This window comes from Paroedura picta, chromosome 10 (genome assembly GCF_049243985.1).
Source record: "Paroedura picta isolate Pp20150507F chromosome 10, Ppicta_v3.0, whole genome shotgun sequence".
In the NCBI taxonomy this organism is placed as follows: domain Eukaryota; kingdom Metazoa; phylum Chordata; class Lepidosauria; order Squamata; family Gekkonidae; genus Paroedura; species Paroedura picta.
Genome location: NC_135378.1, coordinates 3,734,180 through 3,749,711, shown reverse-complemented (window position 1 = coordinate 3,749,711; position 15,532 = coordinate 3,734,180). Strand labels below are relative to the sequence as shown.

The 15,532-nt window shown below is 44.1% G+C and overlaps 1 protein-coding gene across 3 annotated transcripts in view; it reads left to right on the top strand.

The window, feature by feature from the left end:
* WFS1 (wolframin ER transmembrane glycoprotein) overlaps positions 1-10,841 on the top strand; it is a 41,589-nt gene extending 30,748 nt beyond the window's left edge. For all 3 annotated transcript variants that reach the window (XM_077301704.1, XM_077301706.1, XM_077301705.1), the window contains 3 exons: positions 6,717-6,797; positions 7,591-7,736; positions 8,850-10,841. In XM_077301704.1, the coding sequence (XP_077157819.1) occupies positions 6,717-6,797; positions 7,591-7,736; positions 8,850-10,661 (2,039 nt within the window). In that variant the 3' untranslated portion in view covers positions 10,662-10,841. The remainder of the gene's footprint in view (positions 1-6,716; positions 6,798-7,590; positions 7,737-8,849) is intronic.
* The last annotated feature ends 4,691 nt before the right edge of the window (positions 10,842-15,532 follow it).

Sequence of the window (15,532 nt, the reverse complement as noted above, 5' to 3'; positions counted from 1 at the left end):
AGACAACGGCGTTGACTAGCTGGCACTTTGTATTAAGGCTGATATCCTTCCTCTTCCATATTTGGTTCATGCCTAACAAGGCTAGCTGGAGCAAGGGGAATCAGAATCAGAATACCTTTATTGGCATAAAATTGCAAAGTGTAAAATGAAAATTTCAAACAATTCCAGATGTAGATTCAATTGTAAAAAGATTTTCATTTAAAATTGCCAACAAGAACTTGACTACTCTTATGCCAAGAAAGGGGGGATGACCATTAACTTTATCAAAACAGAAGGGTAAGTCATTTAAGAAAAGGTTAAATAACTGAGGGGCGAGGATACAGCCTTGTTTAACTCCAATGTTTATTTGGATTTTTGGTGTTAAATTTCCCTCAGCAGAATATTTGACTTGGCAGTAGTTGTTATAATGGAGCTTTTTAAATAGAAATAGTAGATGCTGGTCTATGTCTAGATTGTCTGATTTTATCCAGAGTTTCTCTCTGGAAACTGAGTCAAAGGCCGCTTTTAGATCAATACAGGCAACAAATAATTTCCCCCTCTTAGGTTTGGTATATTTCTGGTTTAAAAAAGCTAAAACAGTACAATGATCTAAAGTAACATATCCCTTCCTAAACCCTACTTGCTCTGGCCCTATAATGTGATTGCCAGAAATCCAGTTTATAAGTTTAGTGGCCAGATATTTTGCAAAAAGCTTACCTATAGTTGACAATAAACTGATAGGGCGGTAGTTAATTGGAAGGTCAATTTTTTCTTTTTTATAAATTGATAGAATTTAGCCATGAATCTGGGATTAGTCCTGTTTGGATGATTTTGGTAAACAGATGTGCAAGAGGCACAGCCCACCAGTCAGCATATTTAATAATCAAGTCATAGAATCATAGAGTTGGAAGAGGCCATACAGGCTATTTAGTCCAACCCCCTGCTCAACGCAGGATCAGCCCAAAGCATCCAAAAAAGTGTGTATCCAACCTTTGCTTGAAGACAGCCCGTGAGGGGGAGCTCACCACCTCCTTAGGCAGCCTATTCCATTGCTGAACTGACTGTGAAAAGTTTTTCCTGATATCTACCCTATATCGTTGTACTTGTAGTTTAAACCCATTACTGCGCGTCCTTTCCTCTGCAGCCAATGGGAACAGCATCCTGCCCTCCTCCAAATGACAACCTTTCAAATACTTAAAGAGGGCTATCATGTCCCCTCTCAACCTCCTTTTCTCCAGGCTGAACATTCCCAAGTCCCTCAACCTATCTTCATAGGGCTTGGCCCCTTGGCCCCAGATCATCTTCGTCGCTCTCCTCTGTACCCTTTCAATTTTATCGACGTCCTTCTTGAAGTGAGGCCTCCAGAACTGCCCACAGTACTCCAGGTGTGGTCTGACCAGGGACGTATACAATGGGACTATGACATCTTGTGATTTTGATGTGATGCCCCTGTTGATACAGCCCAAAATGGCGTTTGCCTTTTTTACCGCTGCATCACACTGCCTGCTCATGTTTAGTTTGCAATCCACAAGTACCCCAAGGTTCACAACCTCTCTGTCCATGTTAACCTGCCACCCAGACACTATCCTTTGGCTACGGCCATCTCTAGATGTGCCTAAACCCTTTGACCTGTGGGAAAAAACAGATGTAAAATAGGCACTAAGCCTTTCTGCTTTCTGTGCATCTTCCGTTAGAGTTTGTCCATCTGCACCCAACAGTGGGCCTATTGCCTCCTTTAGTTTACGTTTGCTCCTCACACAAGTCTGGAGGAATCGCGTCTGAGCCAGCCAGGTGACTTGTGAGGTTTTAAAGGTTTTATCAGTTCAGAAATCTCAGCAGGTTCAATGTTTGGCCAACAGGGAAAGGAAGAGGATTGTCCAATGGACAGTAGAGTGTCTAATGGAGATGGTAACGTAAACAATTTGGAGAAATGGTCCATCCATTTGGAAGCTGGAATAGGACATACAGTTTTACTGGAGTTGTTTGTTGAGGTATTAGTCGCCGTTCCCCAGAATATCCAGTTATCAGATTAAATTAGTGCTTTATTTAATGATTGGAGAGCCAGTTTGGTGTAGTGGTTAGGAGTGCGGACGTCTAATCTGGCATGCCGGGTTCAATACTGCACTCCCCCACATGCAACCAGCTGGGTGACCTTGGGCTCGCCACGGCACTGATAAAACTGTTCTGGCCAGGCAGTGATATCAGCACTCTCTCAGCCTCACCCACCCCACAGGGTGTCTGTTGTGGGGAGAGAAATGGGAAGGCGACTGTAAGCCGCTTTGAGCCTACTTTGAGTAGGGAAAAGCGGCATATAAGAACCAACTCTTCTTCTTCATTCCCAATTTCTGTTGTGGAACTCGGATTTTTTTTTTTAAACAAGAGACTGGTAGTCAGCTTTAGCTCTGAGATAATGGGATTGGTCGTCAAGAGATTGTGATTTATGGAAGAGCATGTAATAGTGCCTTAACAGCTTCTTTTCCAATAAGCATTTTTTATCAAACCAAGTAGGGGTTGAAGTATTCTTATTAGTAGGTTTTGATAGGTAATAAAAAAAGCCCAATTACTGAATCATAGAGTTGCAAAATAGAGTTAATGGAGTTTGCTGTAATTAGTTTATGTCTCAAATCTTGCATTTTGGTGGAATTTATAATTTGCTCAATCTGAGGGAGTAAGATAGGGGTCCAAGATAATTTTCTAAAACTCAGGGGATAATCTAAAGTTACAGAGTCTACCTCTGGATGGGGGTCCATAAAGTCTGTCTTAACAGAGAGAATTAGAGGCATGTGGTCACTTTCTGTTCGACTTCCAACTACAAAGTTGCTGATCTGACTGACAAGGGACCAGGAGACACAAACGAAATCGATGACACTATTACCTCTAACTGAGAAATGAGTATACTCATTTGAGTTCGGGGCTTTTTTAGAGCCATTTAGAATTTTTAAATTCATGTCAGAGCACAATTGGATAAAGTTAGTGCTCGCCCTGTTGGATTTTGGGTCTATTCCATGATAAAGACATCTATTATTGATTCCTATTGGATTTGAATTTGATAGGTGCTTGTTGGCTCTTAGTCTAGCATTAAAATCCCCAATAAGGGCTAATTCAGCCCGTGGATGGTCACTTTTGAGGGTTACAATATAATGTGTCACCTCTTCCCAGTTTAAATATCCCTCAGTAGCCTCTGAGATTGGAGGAAGATATACATTAACTAGGATAATAGTTGGGTTGGCATGGATTAAGAGTGCTTGGGCGTATGGAGGGGCATCCCCTATGTATGATAAAGTTTCTTTAAGATTTGTTTTCACTAGGAAGCAGAGGCCGATTTGGTTTCTACCTCTTCCTCGTGACATCAGCGCTGAGGTGCATATCCTTGTAAGTAGGTGTAATATCTTTGTAAATGCACTTCACCTAGAACCCAAGTTTCTTGAAGGAGAATTATATCATAGGACTGGAGGAATGAGCAAAAGTCAGTATCTCCCCTCTTACTATGCCATCCTGCAATGTTTAATGCTAGTATTTGGAGGGTTGAGGATGAAAGTCTGGGTCCTAGTCAGTTTGATTCTGTTACTGGAGCAACTGAATGAACAGAGGAGCTTCCAGGTTGATCCTCTGTTGCCAATATTTCAGTAGTATTGAGAGCAGAATCTAGAGCTATTCATCGGTTTTGGGCAGAATTTAGTTTGCACTGGGTTGATGAATAGGAATGGGGGTGCACTTGGATTTCATTAGTTACACTCCCCTCCATACTATTGTGTGCATCAGTTAGATCAATTAGCTCAATTAGTGGAGGGTCTCGCTCCAGCTGAATTGGTCGAGTTAGGGAGGGCATAGGAGAATACGGTTTTATTAGTTTTGACAGTTTGTTACGTAAGTTGTTTAGTTTGGTTATTATATGGTTTTGAAGTTCAAAAGAAAGCAAAGGAAAGGAGGACAACACATTTTCTTCTAGAGAGTTGTCAAATGAAGAGAGTTCCTTATTTCCAGGATCCAAGAGTACTTTTAGAACATTCTGTTCAAAGTTTGGCCTTTCTTCCCTGATGTTTGCTGTTGTTTTCTGATGGGAGTTTTGATGTTGGGGGCCATTGGGTTCATTCAAGTTCCTAACTCTTTTATTATAGTAATCTGTCTTTTGGAAGGATGTCAATAGCGGGAAAGTACGGAGGTTTAAATAGACCCTTGAAGGAATTATTCCCTTGGATTGAAGGTAGCTCCGCCAATTTAACAATAGGGAAGGGAGTTTGGTCCCCCTATAGCTTAAAATTACTCTTTGTGTGATTTTAGAGATATTTAGATTTTCATGGGAGATCAAGTCAATCTGATTAGTACTTAGTCCTCGCAACAGGGTCAGGTGTTTTTTAATTTGGGGACTTGAAAGCCAGGGAGGGAGAAAATCTCTATATTTAAAGATTGATAGACAGATTTTAGTCCGTTGAAGGACTAATTTTTGTTGTTGCTCTTTGGTATTAGTTTCCTTATAATAATTTGTGGTGGCATTAACTTCTTTACTCCAAGTTGAAACATTCATGTCCGAGGGTTCATGAATGGTTAATAAGTTCTTATTTATCTGCCCAAGTTTTGCATCAATATCCTTAATCCTTGTAAAAATTGAGTCAGCAGTTCTTGCCACCAGCCTTAGAATCAATTCACAGATATCATTTACTGAGTCACCCAATATAGATTCAATACCTAGTAGTGAATTATTAGAAGGGACCTTAACATTGGGATCCAACTTGACTGGGACAGTGCCATCCAGGCCAGGGCTTATTGAACTGTCCAGTGAGACTGCAATATTTTGTGCTAAGGGAGTAAATCTATTCTTTGTTGGAACAGAATAGAAATCTTCCATTTTTGTTTGTTTCTGGGAGGGCTGGGTTTCCAGATCTTCTGTGTCTCTAGCACACCATACTAACTGCTAATCATGGTTGATACAAGTCCTAAAAGCTACAGATCAAGTTTAGCTAACTACCTATATAAACTAATCTACAGAAATGCAGTTTAATAGAAACATATAAACATAGAATGAACTAGAGATGGGCAGCAAAATTAGCAATCTACACTGTAATTACTAATTAATAATAATAATAATTTTTAAAAGATAGTTCTGCCAAAAACTGGGCCTATAAAATCAGGTACCTAAAAAGAGAATAAAACAACAGCATTTGAATAAAACAGCATTAAATATCACCATTAAATACTAATAAATTACTTTAGGCTAGTAATTAATGCAATGTCACAAAATCATACAGCAAATACCATAGAGAGGTAAAATAAACTAAAATATTCTCCGCGTGGGTTGAATTGGGATAACAGAGGCAAACAAGCCGAATGGAGAACCAGAGGCAGATATAGAGAAAGGAAGCAGTCCGTTCTATTGATCCCCTCCAAGTTCATAGAGTTCTCACCACAATATAGAGTAGCCAAGTGGCAAAACAACCAAGCAGCCAAGTAACATGCCTCTGGATCACAGCTCCAACTCACTTAGCTCAAAGTTGGTAGCGACAGCAGCAGCAGCAGCAGGAGTAAAGAGAAGTCCAGGATCACAGAGAGTTGGCAGCATACCTATCACGGTAACCATAGTACATAGTACAGACTCCCTCAGTAGATGAAGCCTGTTTAGTCTGTAGTCTGCACTTTTTTGTGATAAACTTGCAGCCAGAAGTAACAGACATCAGCAGCTGGGTGAAAACTCAAGTCCTCCCTGGGAGAATTGGTAGTCCAAGTAAACAAGAATGACCGGGCTTGCTGGTCCGCACGAGTCCACACAGAGACCACAAAAGGTCTTACAAGGACAAAGGAACAAAGGGATCAAAACAACGGCTCCTCCACAGATGACTGAAGTACAGACCTAGGTGTAAAACAGCGTCCCGTTGTTTCAAGGAGCAAGGGGAGCTGACTGTGTTGCAGACCACAGAGTGATAAGGCTGTCGCAGTTCAGCAATATAACCAGCAACTGCAGATAACTGCAATTAGCAAATTGACAACAGCCAAGGTCAAAAACCATATTTGTTGCTTTCAAAGCAGCTGCAGAAAGGCTTTTTAGAAGTTTTTTGGGAGGCTCATCAGAAGAGTGTTAATGTTCTCACACCGCCGCCATCTTGGAGATCAAGAATGCAGTATTGCCTTGTTGATGTCTCTAGTACTGGCTGTTTCCAGCCCTCTCAGAATAGTTTATAAAGACTAGATTATTCTACAGTGGGCTTGCCCAGGGGTAAGATCAGTTCATCTTTCTTCTTCCCTTTGTGGAGTATGTTCAGGTGGAGGTGGAGGTGGGGGTGGGGGTGGGGGTGGGGGTGGGGGTGGGGGTGGGGGTGGGGGTGGGGGTGGGGGTGGCAGTTTAAGCCTCACAATTGAAGACACATTTCAGCTGGTGGGATACATGGGAAAGGCACACATTTTGCTTTGCGTGTGTTACTGGAATAAGGAAATAAAAAGAAAACAGAAGAAATTCCTTCTTTAGGACAAATGCTGTTTTAGCATCTCAAATTCTAACTGATCCCTCACTTCTTCTATTATCTCAGAAAGGCTCCCATCTGTGATAAGCTTTTTGCAGTCTTACTTTTTATTCAAAGGGCCATTTGAACAGTAAGTATAAAGTTGTCAGTTCTGTCCTGGATCCCTTCTGGGCCAGAGATTCCCAGCTCCTCTGGAGGGGGCAGGTGATGCTTTATATCTTGTAAATGACTTCCTCTTCTCTTTGTTTCCCTGCTTACTGATCAAACTTGTCTTTTTGGATACAGGTGGTGAGAAGCAGCCTGGCCCAGTTCCCAAGGCTGTTCAGAAGCAAAGAAGAATGTTGGAACGGCTGGTGAGCAGTGAATGTAAGGCTGTGTTCCTCAGATTTAAATGCAGAGGTTTTTAAAATTGCTGGCCAGTGTGAGAGCTGTTTAGCTTCAATTGCAGTCTTTAAGACAGTGATTGTACAGCTGTTTTCCTGAGTGTAAGCCATGGACATCTGAGTAGGCCTATCTAGGGTTGTTCCCAGTACTATTTTCCTTGGGATCCTTTTTGCACAGGGAATCCTAGTATACAGGGTGATATCTCTAAAATCTGGACAGGATCTGCACTGCCTTAAGTCTCATCTGTCCAAAGATCTTGTCCACATCCTGGAATCCACCAAGAATCCATATCAATCAGACAAGCAGACGTCAAAGGTTCGTCATGGGAGCATGCAGCCCTGCCAGCATGTAACCCAGATTGGAACTTGGCAATTTTGTCATATGGGTGTTCTCAGATTCCTGTCTCTAGATGAGCAGTTTCACACATTTTGTGGGAGGAGGCTGAGCATAGTCCCCTGTTTTCTCTCTCCTGCTTTGAGAAAAGGTAATTTTCGGGCCCAAGGCTGTGTTGGGCTGCCTTGCAAGGATCACAAAGGGGCACAGAGTCTTCCGGCGGAGGACATATGCCTGTGCCTGTGGCAGGAGAGGAGGGGCCCTGGAGAGCATTGCTCCCACAGTTGACCCAAGACCTGGAGTTGGCCCTTCCATCGTCATCGTCAATCAGATATCCCCTTTGTAAAACCAGGCTGGCCATTGTTCTGGAAGTGCCAATATCAGCCCTCCTAATTCCTCGCCTTTGCTGATGTTCTGCTTCGTTTGTTTTGCCCACCTCCAGCAAAAAGCTATATCGCCCTGGATGACTTTGTTGAAATAACCAAGAAGTACGCAAAAGGCATCCTCCCAACTAAGCTCCTGGAGCAGGATGAGGACGATGACGAGCTGGCAGGCAAGAGCCCCGAGGAGCTTCCCCTCCGGCTCAGGGTCAGTATTGGGGACTGCTCAGAGGGTGCTGGTGCTCCCTTACGGGTGGGTGGGATGGGGGGTGGGATGCTCTGCTTAAAGCAAGGCAGGCTGGCAAGGGTCTGTGGGATGCAAGCCTGTTCCTACTCTGGCCAATCCAAAGAGGCCTCAGGCGGTTTCTGCCTAACTGTTTGCAGTACAGATGCAGTCTTTGGAGGTTTATTCTCTTCAATGTAGAATGCCAGTCCCTTTTTAACTTGTCTTGGCAGATTTGTAGTACTGAAATTCTGAAGTTCATTTGTCTCATTTATACCTCCAACTTAAAAAAAAAACCCAACAACGGTCTAGATGCCGTGACAGAGGGAGAACATTCTGTTATGCTTCTTGCAGCTGGGCAACACCCCCAACTGCCGCAGAGGATTTGTGGTCACTTGTTTAGGAACAAAAGGAGTATAAGAAAGTAACATGAGGAATATTCTGGCTTGAAAAGTGTTCTGCCAGAGCATGTTATCATATCTGCCTGTTCAGAATCCTGGTTCTGCTGTTTCTTCAGTCAATTTGAGTTGTGTTCACATCTAAGAAACTGCCCCATTAATTTGTTCCTTCATTCACTGGACTGACACTGCAGTTTGTTTGGGTGACAAACATAGTGGCTGATCTGTGAGGGTCTTTGCTCTTCAAGCAATGGTGCACCAATGAGGTATTGCTGCAGAGTTTCCAACACTTGTGCACTAGAAGAGCACCAAACAGAGCGTCAACTGGTTGAGTATCCATGCCGTCCCTTGACTATGCACTGCTAATCCAGAGGCTAGTTGCATGGGTCAAGATTATTGACAGTTGTTTTTGTTAGCAACTGTTTCACCAAGTGAGAGAGCAAAATCAGAAATTTTGTATTGGAGCATTCATTGTAGGTTTGACCTGAAAGAAACAACACATCCTGTCTTGGTAATGGCAAGTTTTGGTGTGAAATGCCGTTCTAAGGCCAGAGGATCTGCCGTCACTATTAGTCAGTTAATTAAGAGAAACAGCAGTTTAGTGTTCTTCTCAAGAGCAAGTTCTGATTTGATTTCCTTGCATGTTCAGGAGGCGCACAGTGCTATGGGTCTGACTGTGTTGTGTATCCCTCTCTTCCAGGTTATCAAGTACCCTCTTCATGCCATCATGGACCTCAAGGAGCAGCTCATAGAGATTGCCTCGAAAGCAGGGATGCACTGGCTGTCCACCATTGTCCCCACGCACCACATCAATGCCCTCCTCTTCTTCTTCATAATCAGCAATCTGACAATTGACTTTTTTGCCTTTTTTATCCCGTTAGTTATCTTCTACCTCTCCTTCATTTCCATGGTGATCTGCACCCTGAAAGTCTTTCAGGACAGTAAGGCGTGGGAGAACTTCCGTACCCTCACAGACTTGCTGCTTCGTTTTGAGCCAAATCTAGATGTTGAGGAAGCAGAAGTGAACTTTGGCTGGAACCACCTAGAGCCATACCTTCACTTTCTTCTGTCAGTCTTTTTTGTCATTTTTTCCTTCCCCATTGCAAGCAAGGACTGGATCCCTTGCTCTGAGTTGGCAACAATCTCCATTTTCTTCATGGTGACGAGCTACCTGAGTTTAGCCACAAGTGCTGAATCTTACACCCGAAGAGCATTGCTGACAGAGGTGGCTGCTGGCGCCCTTTCCTTGCTGCAGGTGGTGCCTTTAAATTTGGGGCCCTTCAGACTGCTGGGAAAAACCTTTTACAATGTCCCCATTGGCCACTTCTTCACATTCAACATGAGCATCCCTTGCCTTTTGTTTCTGTATTTGTTTTACCTGTTTTTTAGAATGGCAGAGTTGCGGAACTTCAAGGGCACGTATTACTACTTGGTCCCTTACATGGTGTGTTTCATGTGGTGTGAACTATCGGTGGTTATTTTGCAGCACTCAACTGGCATTGGGCTCATACGTGCTTCTGTTGGTTACTTTTTGTTCCTTTTTGCGCTTCCTATCCTGCTGATAGGAATTGCACTGATGTGTCTCATCCATTTTGTAAAGTGGTTCATAACACTGGAATTTGTGAAGATCGTAGTAACCCTTGTGTTGTGTGCTGTTCCTTTGCTTTTCCGGTGGTGGACAAAGACCAGTTTCACTGTGGTGGAGATGATGAAGTCCCTAACAAAGAGTTCAATTGTGAAACTCATCCTGGTGTGGATAACTGCCATAGTGTTGTTCTGTTGGTTTTATGTCTACCGCTCAGAGGGAATGAAGGTCTATAATTCTACCTTGACATGGAATCAGTATGGGTTTTTGTGTGGCCCACGGGCTTGGAAAGAAACCAACATGGCCCGGACCCAGATGCTATGTAGTCATCTGGAGGGCCACAGAGTGACGTGGACGGGAAGGTTCAAATATGTCCGAGTTACTGACATTGACAATAGTGCGGAATCTGCAATAAATATGCTTCCCTTTTTTATTGGCGATTGGCTAAGGTGTTTATATGGTGAAACCTATCCAGTGTGCACCCCTGAAAACATGACCGTCGAAGAGGAGGAGCTGTGTCGCCTTAAATATCTGACCAAACATACTTGCCACATGAAACGGTTTGACCGTTTCAAATTTGAAATCTCTGTGGGCATGCCTCTGAACAGCATGAATGGGAATAAGCCGAAAGAAGAGGAGGATGCCACCAAAGACATTGTGCTGAAGGCAAGCAATGAGTTCAGGAAGGTGCTGCTGAACTTGAGGCAGGGAAGCATCATTGAGTTCAGCACCATTCTGGAGGGCCGTCTCGGCAGCAAGTGGCCAGTCTTCGAACTAAAGGCCATCTCGTGCTTGAACTGCATGGCTGAACTTTTGCCTGCTGGAAGGCATGTGAAAGTGGAGCACGACTGGAGAAGCACTGTCCAGAAAGCACTCAAGTTTGCCTTTGATTTTTTCTTTTACCCATTTTTGTCCGTTGCTTCTTGAGTTCAAGTGGGACCATTTGCATTGCCAAGACCAAAAATTCGGTTTCAAAAGCTGCTGCAATGAGGTTCCAAATTCTGTCCTGCCCTTATACATTGCTGTTTAAGTCACTAGCATTATCTGCACATTAAAAGCATGAATGGTGTTTCCCACTAGTTGCTATTAAAAGCACTTTATTCTGCAGTTGTGAATTTCTGCCTACACAGTTTAAACCAGCCTTGTGGACATACAACACAGCTTATGGTCAATTTATGCGTGGTTGTTGGGAAATGTCAGCAATGTCATATGGTTGAACATGACTATTTGTGACCTACATCATCAGAACTGACCTGAGTTAAACTACAAGTTGAAAGAGGACAGGTTTTTGTAGAGTCACCAGTTTTTCATTTTTCATATAAAAAGAAATTGATTCTGTTAGAAGTTCAAATGGCTAAGGGAAAGCAGTGCCTAAAAATTTTGACTGGCCAATCTGACAGTGGGTTTGTGCTTATAAATACAAAGGAGAAATTAAAATGTTAAAATCTGTAGAAAAATATTTTAGCCTTTGAGTGCTGGACTCACTCGTGCATTGACCTTTTATTTTTTGCCTTCAAGGCACAGCAGACTTACGATGACTCCAGTTGGGTCTTCAAGGCAAGAGAAGTTCAGGGGAGAATTGTAGACTTGGAAGGGACCTCCAGGGTCATTTCATCCAACCCCCTGCAAAATGCAAGAACTCACAAATACCTGCCCACCCACAGTGACTCCAATTTCATCCCCAAGTGATCGCCACCACCACCACCAATTATCTACAGCCTGGCCTGCAGGAAAATCACCTACCATCCCACAGTGGCAATTAGCAGTTCCCTGGGTATGCAAGGGAGGCCATAAGAAATAAACACTGGCACATCCCTTCCTGCCCACCCCCTCACCATCTGCCCAAGTTCATAATATCAGCATTTATGTGCAGTGGCTATCTAATTCCAACCCATTGGTTCTGGTCCAACCCTTCCTCTGTTCCCTGCCCCGATGTTCTTTAGAGCAGCGGTCCCCAACCTTTTTTCGGTTGAGGACTGTCTCTGGGGGTGGGGGAGAGCCAGCGGCCCAGGTACCGCACACGCATGGCAGCTGCGTGTAAAAGTGCATGTGCAGAGTTGCGCGCGTGCGTATTTGTGCCAGCAGGGGGCGCTAACAAGCACGAGGAGTTGCCGTACATGTGCATTTGCGCCAGCAGGGGGTGCAAATGCGCATGCGCGGCAGCTCCGCATATGCGCGTTTGCGTCCGCCAGCGTGCCGGCGACCGCTCCTAACTGCCCCCCCTTGTGGCGAGAAGCTAGCTGGACCGCGAGCGAAGTGGCTGTTTTGGCGGCCGCTTCGCTCGCGGCCTGGCAAGCTTCTTGCTGCGGGGGTGGGGGGAGAGGCAGGCGCGGCTGCCAGCAGCCCGGTACCAAGGCCTTTGCAGCCCGGTACCGAGCTGTGGACCAGGGGTTGATGACCCCCGCCTTGGAGGCATCCCATCCCAATACTGAGCAATACTAACTTTCACCCTCCCTTGCCCCCAGTGGTCACTGCCATTCAGATGCCCAAGCAGCTAAGCAGTAGAGGGAACAGAAGGGTGGGTGGGAGGTAGGGAACGCCTATCCCACTCCACAGTGACAGGAGGCCTTGGAGCAGAGAGCCCAGGAGAAACGCTTGCAATTCCACTGTTCTATGGTTGGATGTGGTGCTCTTGCTGCTGCTGCTTCTCCTGCCTTCACCCTTCAGTAATTTTTTTAGACCAGATTTCATTTTTGCATCAGAGTTCCTTCTCGGAATTTTTGAAAGCTCCTGTGACTGGGGCCATTGCTGGCGTGGGTTGAAATGGAATATGCAGGGTTGACCCTCATGGCAAACTTGGAGAGTATCTCTGCTCCATAGGTGGTCAGATAAAGAGATGCTATACTTCTCGTCAATAACCTTCATTTTTAAGCCTTTGCCCCACTTCCTTGACCTTTGGTATTGTCAAAGCCCCATTGAATTCCTAATAAATAGTCTCATAGTGAACTCAAAAGCCCTTTATTGAAAGTGGATGGCAAACAGAGCAAGATTTCCCTTGGTGAAACTGAGTTATGCCCCAGATAGCATGCCTTTCTGGAACCTTTGCCAACCCCCAAGCCCCCCCCCCCCATCCATTCTCTGCTCACTGGTTCATGTGTTGGTTACCAAGAGCTTCCCAGTGAGGATCTTCGGTTACTCCGGAAAAAAACCCTTGGCGAAAAGTCAAAGATTTCATTAAGTAAGAAAGTACTTCTACAAGGCATTGTAGAAACTGGGGTGGTGAATGCAGCATATATCTTGTGGGAATCCAAGGATGGGGAAACATCAGACAGTCTTTACATTCCTGCTAAGGTAAAATACTTCAGTTGAGCTCGGATTATAGAACTGAGAGTGAAGGAGAACTAGAACAACCCATGCAAACAATTAGCATGAGAAAGATTTTATCCTGTTCAAAATCAGCACTTCAACCATGTGTCAGGAAGGAGTGCAACTTCGGGAAAGCTCATTTTCACAGACTTAAAGGTATGTTGCATACAGTCCCGTGGTCAGAAAGACTTAAAGAGATGGGAGTCCAAGAGGGATCGGAGCTTCTTAAAAGTGAAATACTGAAGGCTCAATCACAAACAATTCCCTTGAGAAGAAAAGATGGAAGGAGCCTAAGGAAGCCAAGTTGGCTCCATAAGCAGTTGTCAAAAGATTTGAGAAATAAAAAAGTCATTTAGGAAATGGAAGGAAGGCCTTATTACCAAGGATGAGTATAAACAAATAACCAATAATTGTAGGGGGAGTGTTAGAAAAGCTAAAGCTCATTATGAGCTTAGGCTAGCAAAAAATGCTAAACATAACAAAAAAGGCTTCTTTAGTTATATTTCAAGCAAAAAAAAAGAATAGGGACACCACAGGACCACTGTGAGGACAAGAAAGTGAAATTATAACAGATGATGAAGAGAGGGCTGAACTGCTTAACTCCTATTTCTCCTTGATCTTCTCTTGAGAGGGAAATAGTGATCAATGTGGCAAAAATGTAACACAACATGGGGGACGGGAATGGTGGCCTAGGATCACTGTTGGAGCAGTCCACAAACACCTAGTTTCTTTAAATGAAACAAAGTCTTCTGGGCCAGATGAACTGCATCCAAGGGTACTAAAAGAACTTGCAGATGTCATTTCTGAACCTCTGTCCATTTTTTTTATTATTTTTTTAATTTTTATTGTATATGAAGCGCTTACAGAAAGATGAAAAAAGAAAAACAAAAACCAGTTAGCAAAGTAATTATTGATACATGTGAGAGTATAGTCTGTTATCTTAAGTATATAATCAGTTCCCATCGCATATTAGTCTTAACCTAAAAGTTATTGCTGTCTTTCTTAGCAAAGTAATTATTGATACATCTGAGAGTATAATCTGTTATTATCTTAAGTAGTATATAGTCAGTTCCCATTGCATGTTAGCCCTAACCTAAAAGTTACTGCTGTCTTTCTTAAGAAAGACCAGGTAATTGCTCCACTGTTCGTCACATTCTTCAGGTGGTCGCAAAAGATGGAATTGTGCTCTTTTCCATGATGTATCTGCTGGCAGGTTTTGAAAGATTTGTGCTTCTTGATCCACCAAATTCAGTGGCATCTCCTGATGCTTTTTGGGTGGATTGATTCTTGCAGCCTTGCTGTCAGAGCTTACAATGATGTCTATTGGTTGTTTCTTGTGCGCGGCCGCCTTTGAATAGATTCTGTATACTTTGTCAATCCAAATCTCTTCTTCCTCTAAGTAGTCTTCCAGGCTTTTGGTGATTTCCTTCCTCAGGTCTGTTTTCCCAAATTCTTCCAATACGCCTTTAATTTTTACGTTCCTAGCTTTAGATTCTATTTCCAGGACTTTGGATTTGTCTTCTGCCACTCTCTCCCACTCCTGTTGATTAGCTTCCAGACGTTGGATTCTCGTTTGGTGTGTTGCCAGCTGAGTTGTGTTTTCATTAGCTATTTTTTTCAAACCATCGATTCTGCCTGAGAGCTCTTTCTTGGTATCTTGAGTCTCCTTTTCAACCTTTTTGACTACTTTCAATATCTCTGAATTGCCCTTGCATATTATGCGATACATCTGTGCATTGGTCATCTCCCTGATTAAGCCCAAAATGGCTCAAGCATTGAGAGTGGAAACGGAGTCCCTGGAGTGCCTGATCGTGATGAGGCAATTGGATGGGGCCCCGGTGGGGGGGTTATGATTACTCACGCCATGAAAGCCCTGACCATGAACATTGGTCCCCACTGGGAACACATCTGTCTCACTATCTCCCTGGTGGCGGGCTTTTCCATTATTTTGGGGATTGACTGGATGGACACACACCGGCCCAGGATTGGGATGAAAAGAAACTGAACTTTACCCACCAGAACTGCTGGCTGCACTTTTGGTTTAAGACAGAACCGAATCTACCGCCCGAGGCCATGGCGGGAACCCTGGTCCCCTGGTCCTGTTGTCTGCTCTTCCTAAACCCGTGGCTTCGGGCAACAGGATTATACAGCGAGGAGGGGGAGGGGATTCCCGCTTGCTACCGGGACTTGGAAGAGGCATTCTCAGAGAAGGAGTGTCTCCCCCATCGCCCGACGTCTCCCCCATTGCCCGACGGACTGTGAGATTGAACTCGTCCCTGGGGCGGCCCTGCCTAAGGCTAAGCTGTACAACATGAGTCCCGCGGAACTCCGGAAGTTTATCGACAAGGATCTGGAAAGGGGGTCATTTGACCTGCCACATCCCTCATGGCTGCCCCGGTCCTCTTCACCTAAAAGAAGGATGGGATAATCTGTCTTTGCACGGATTACAGGGCCATCAACGCCATGTCCAAAGTGAATACTTACCCTCTACC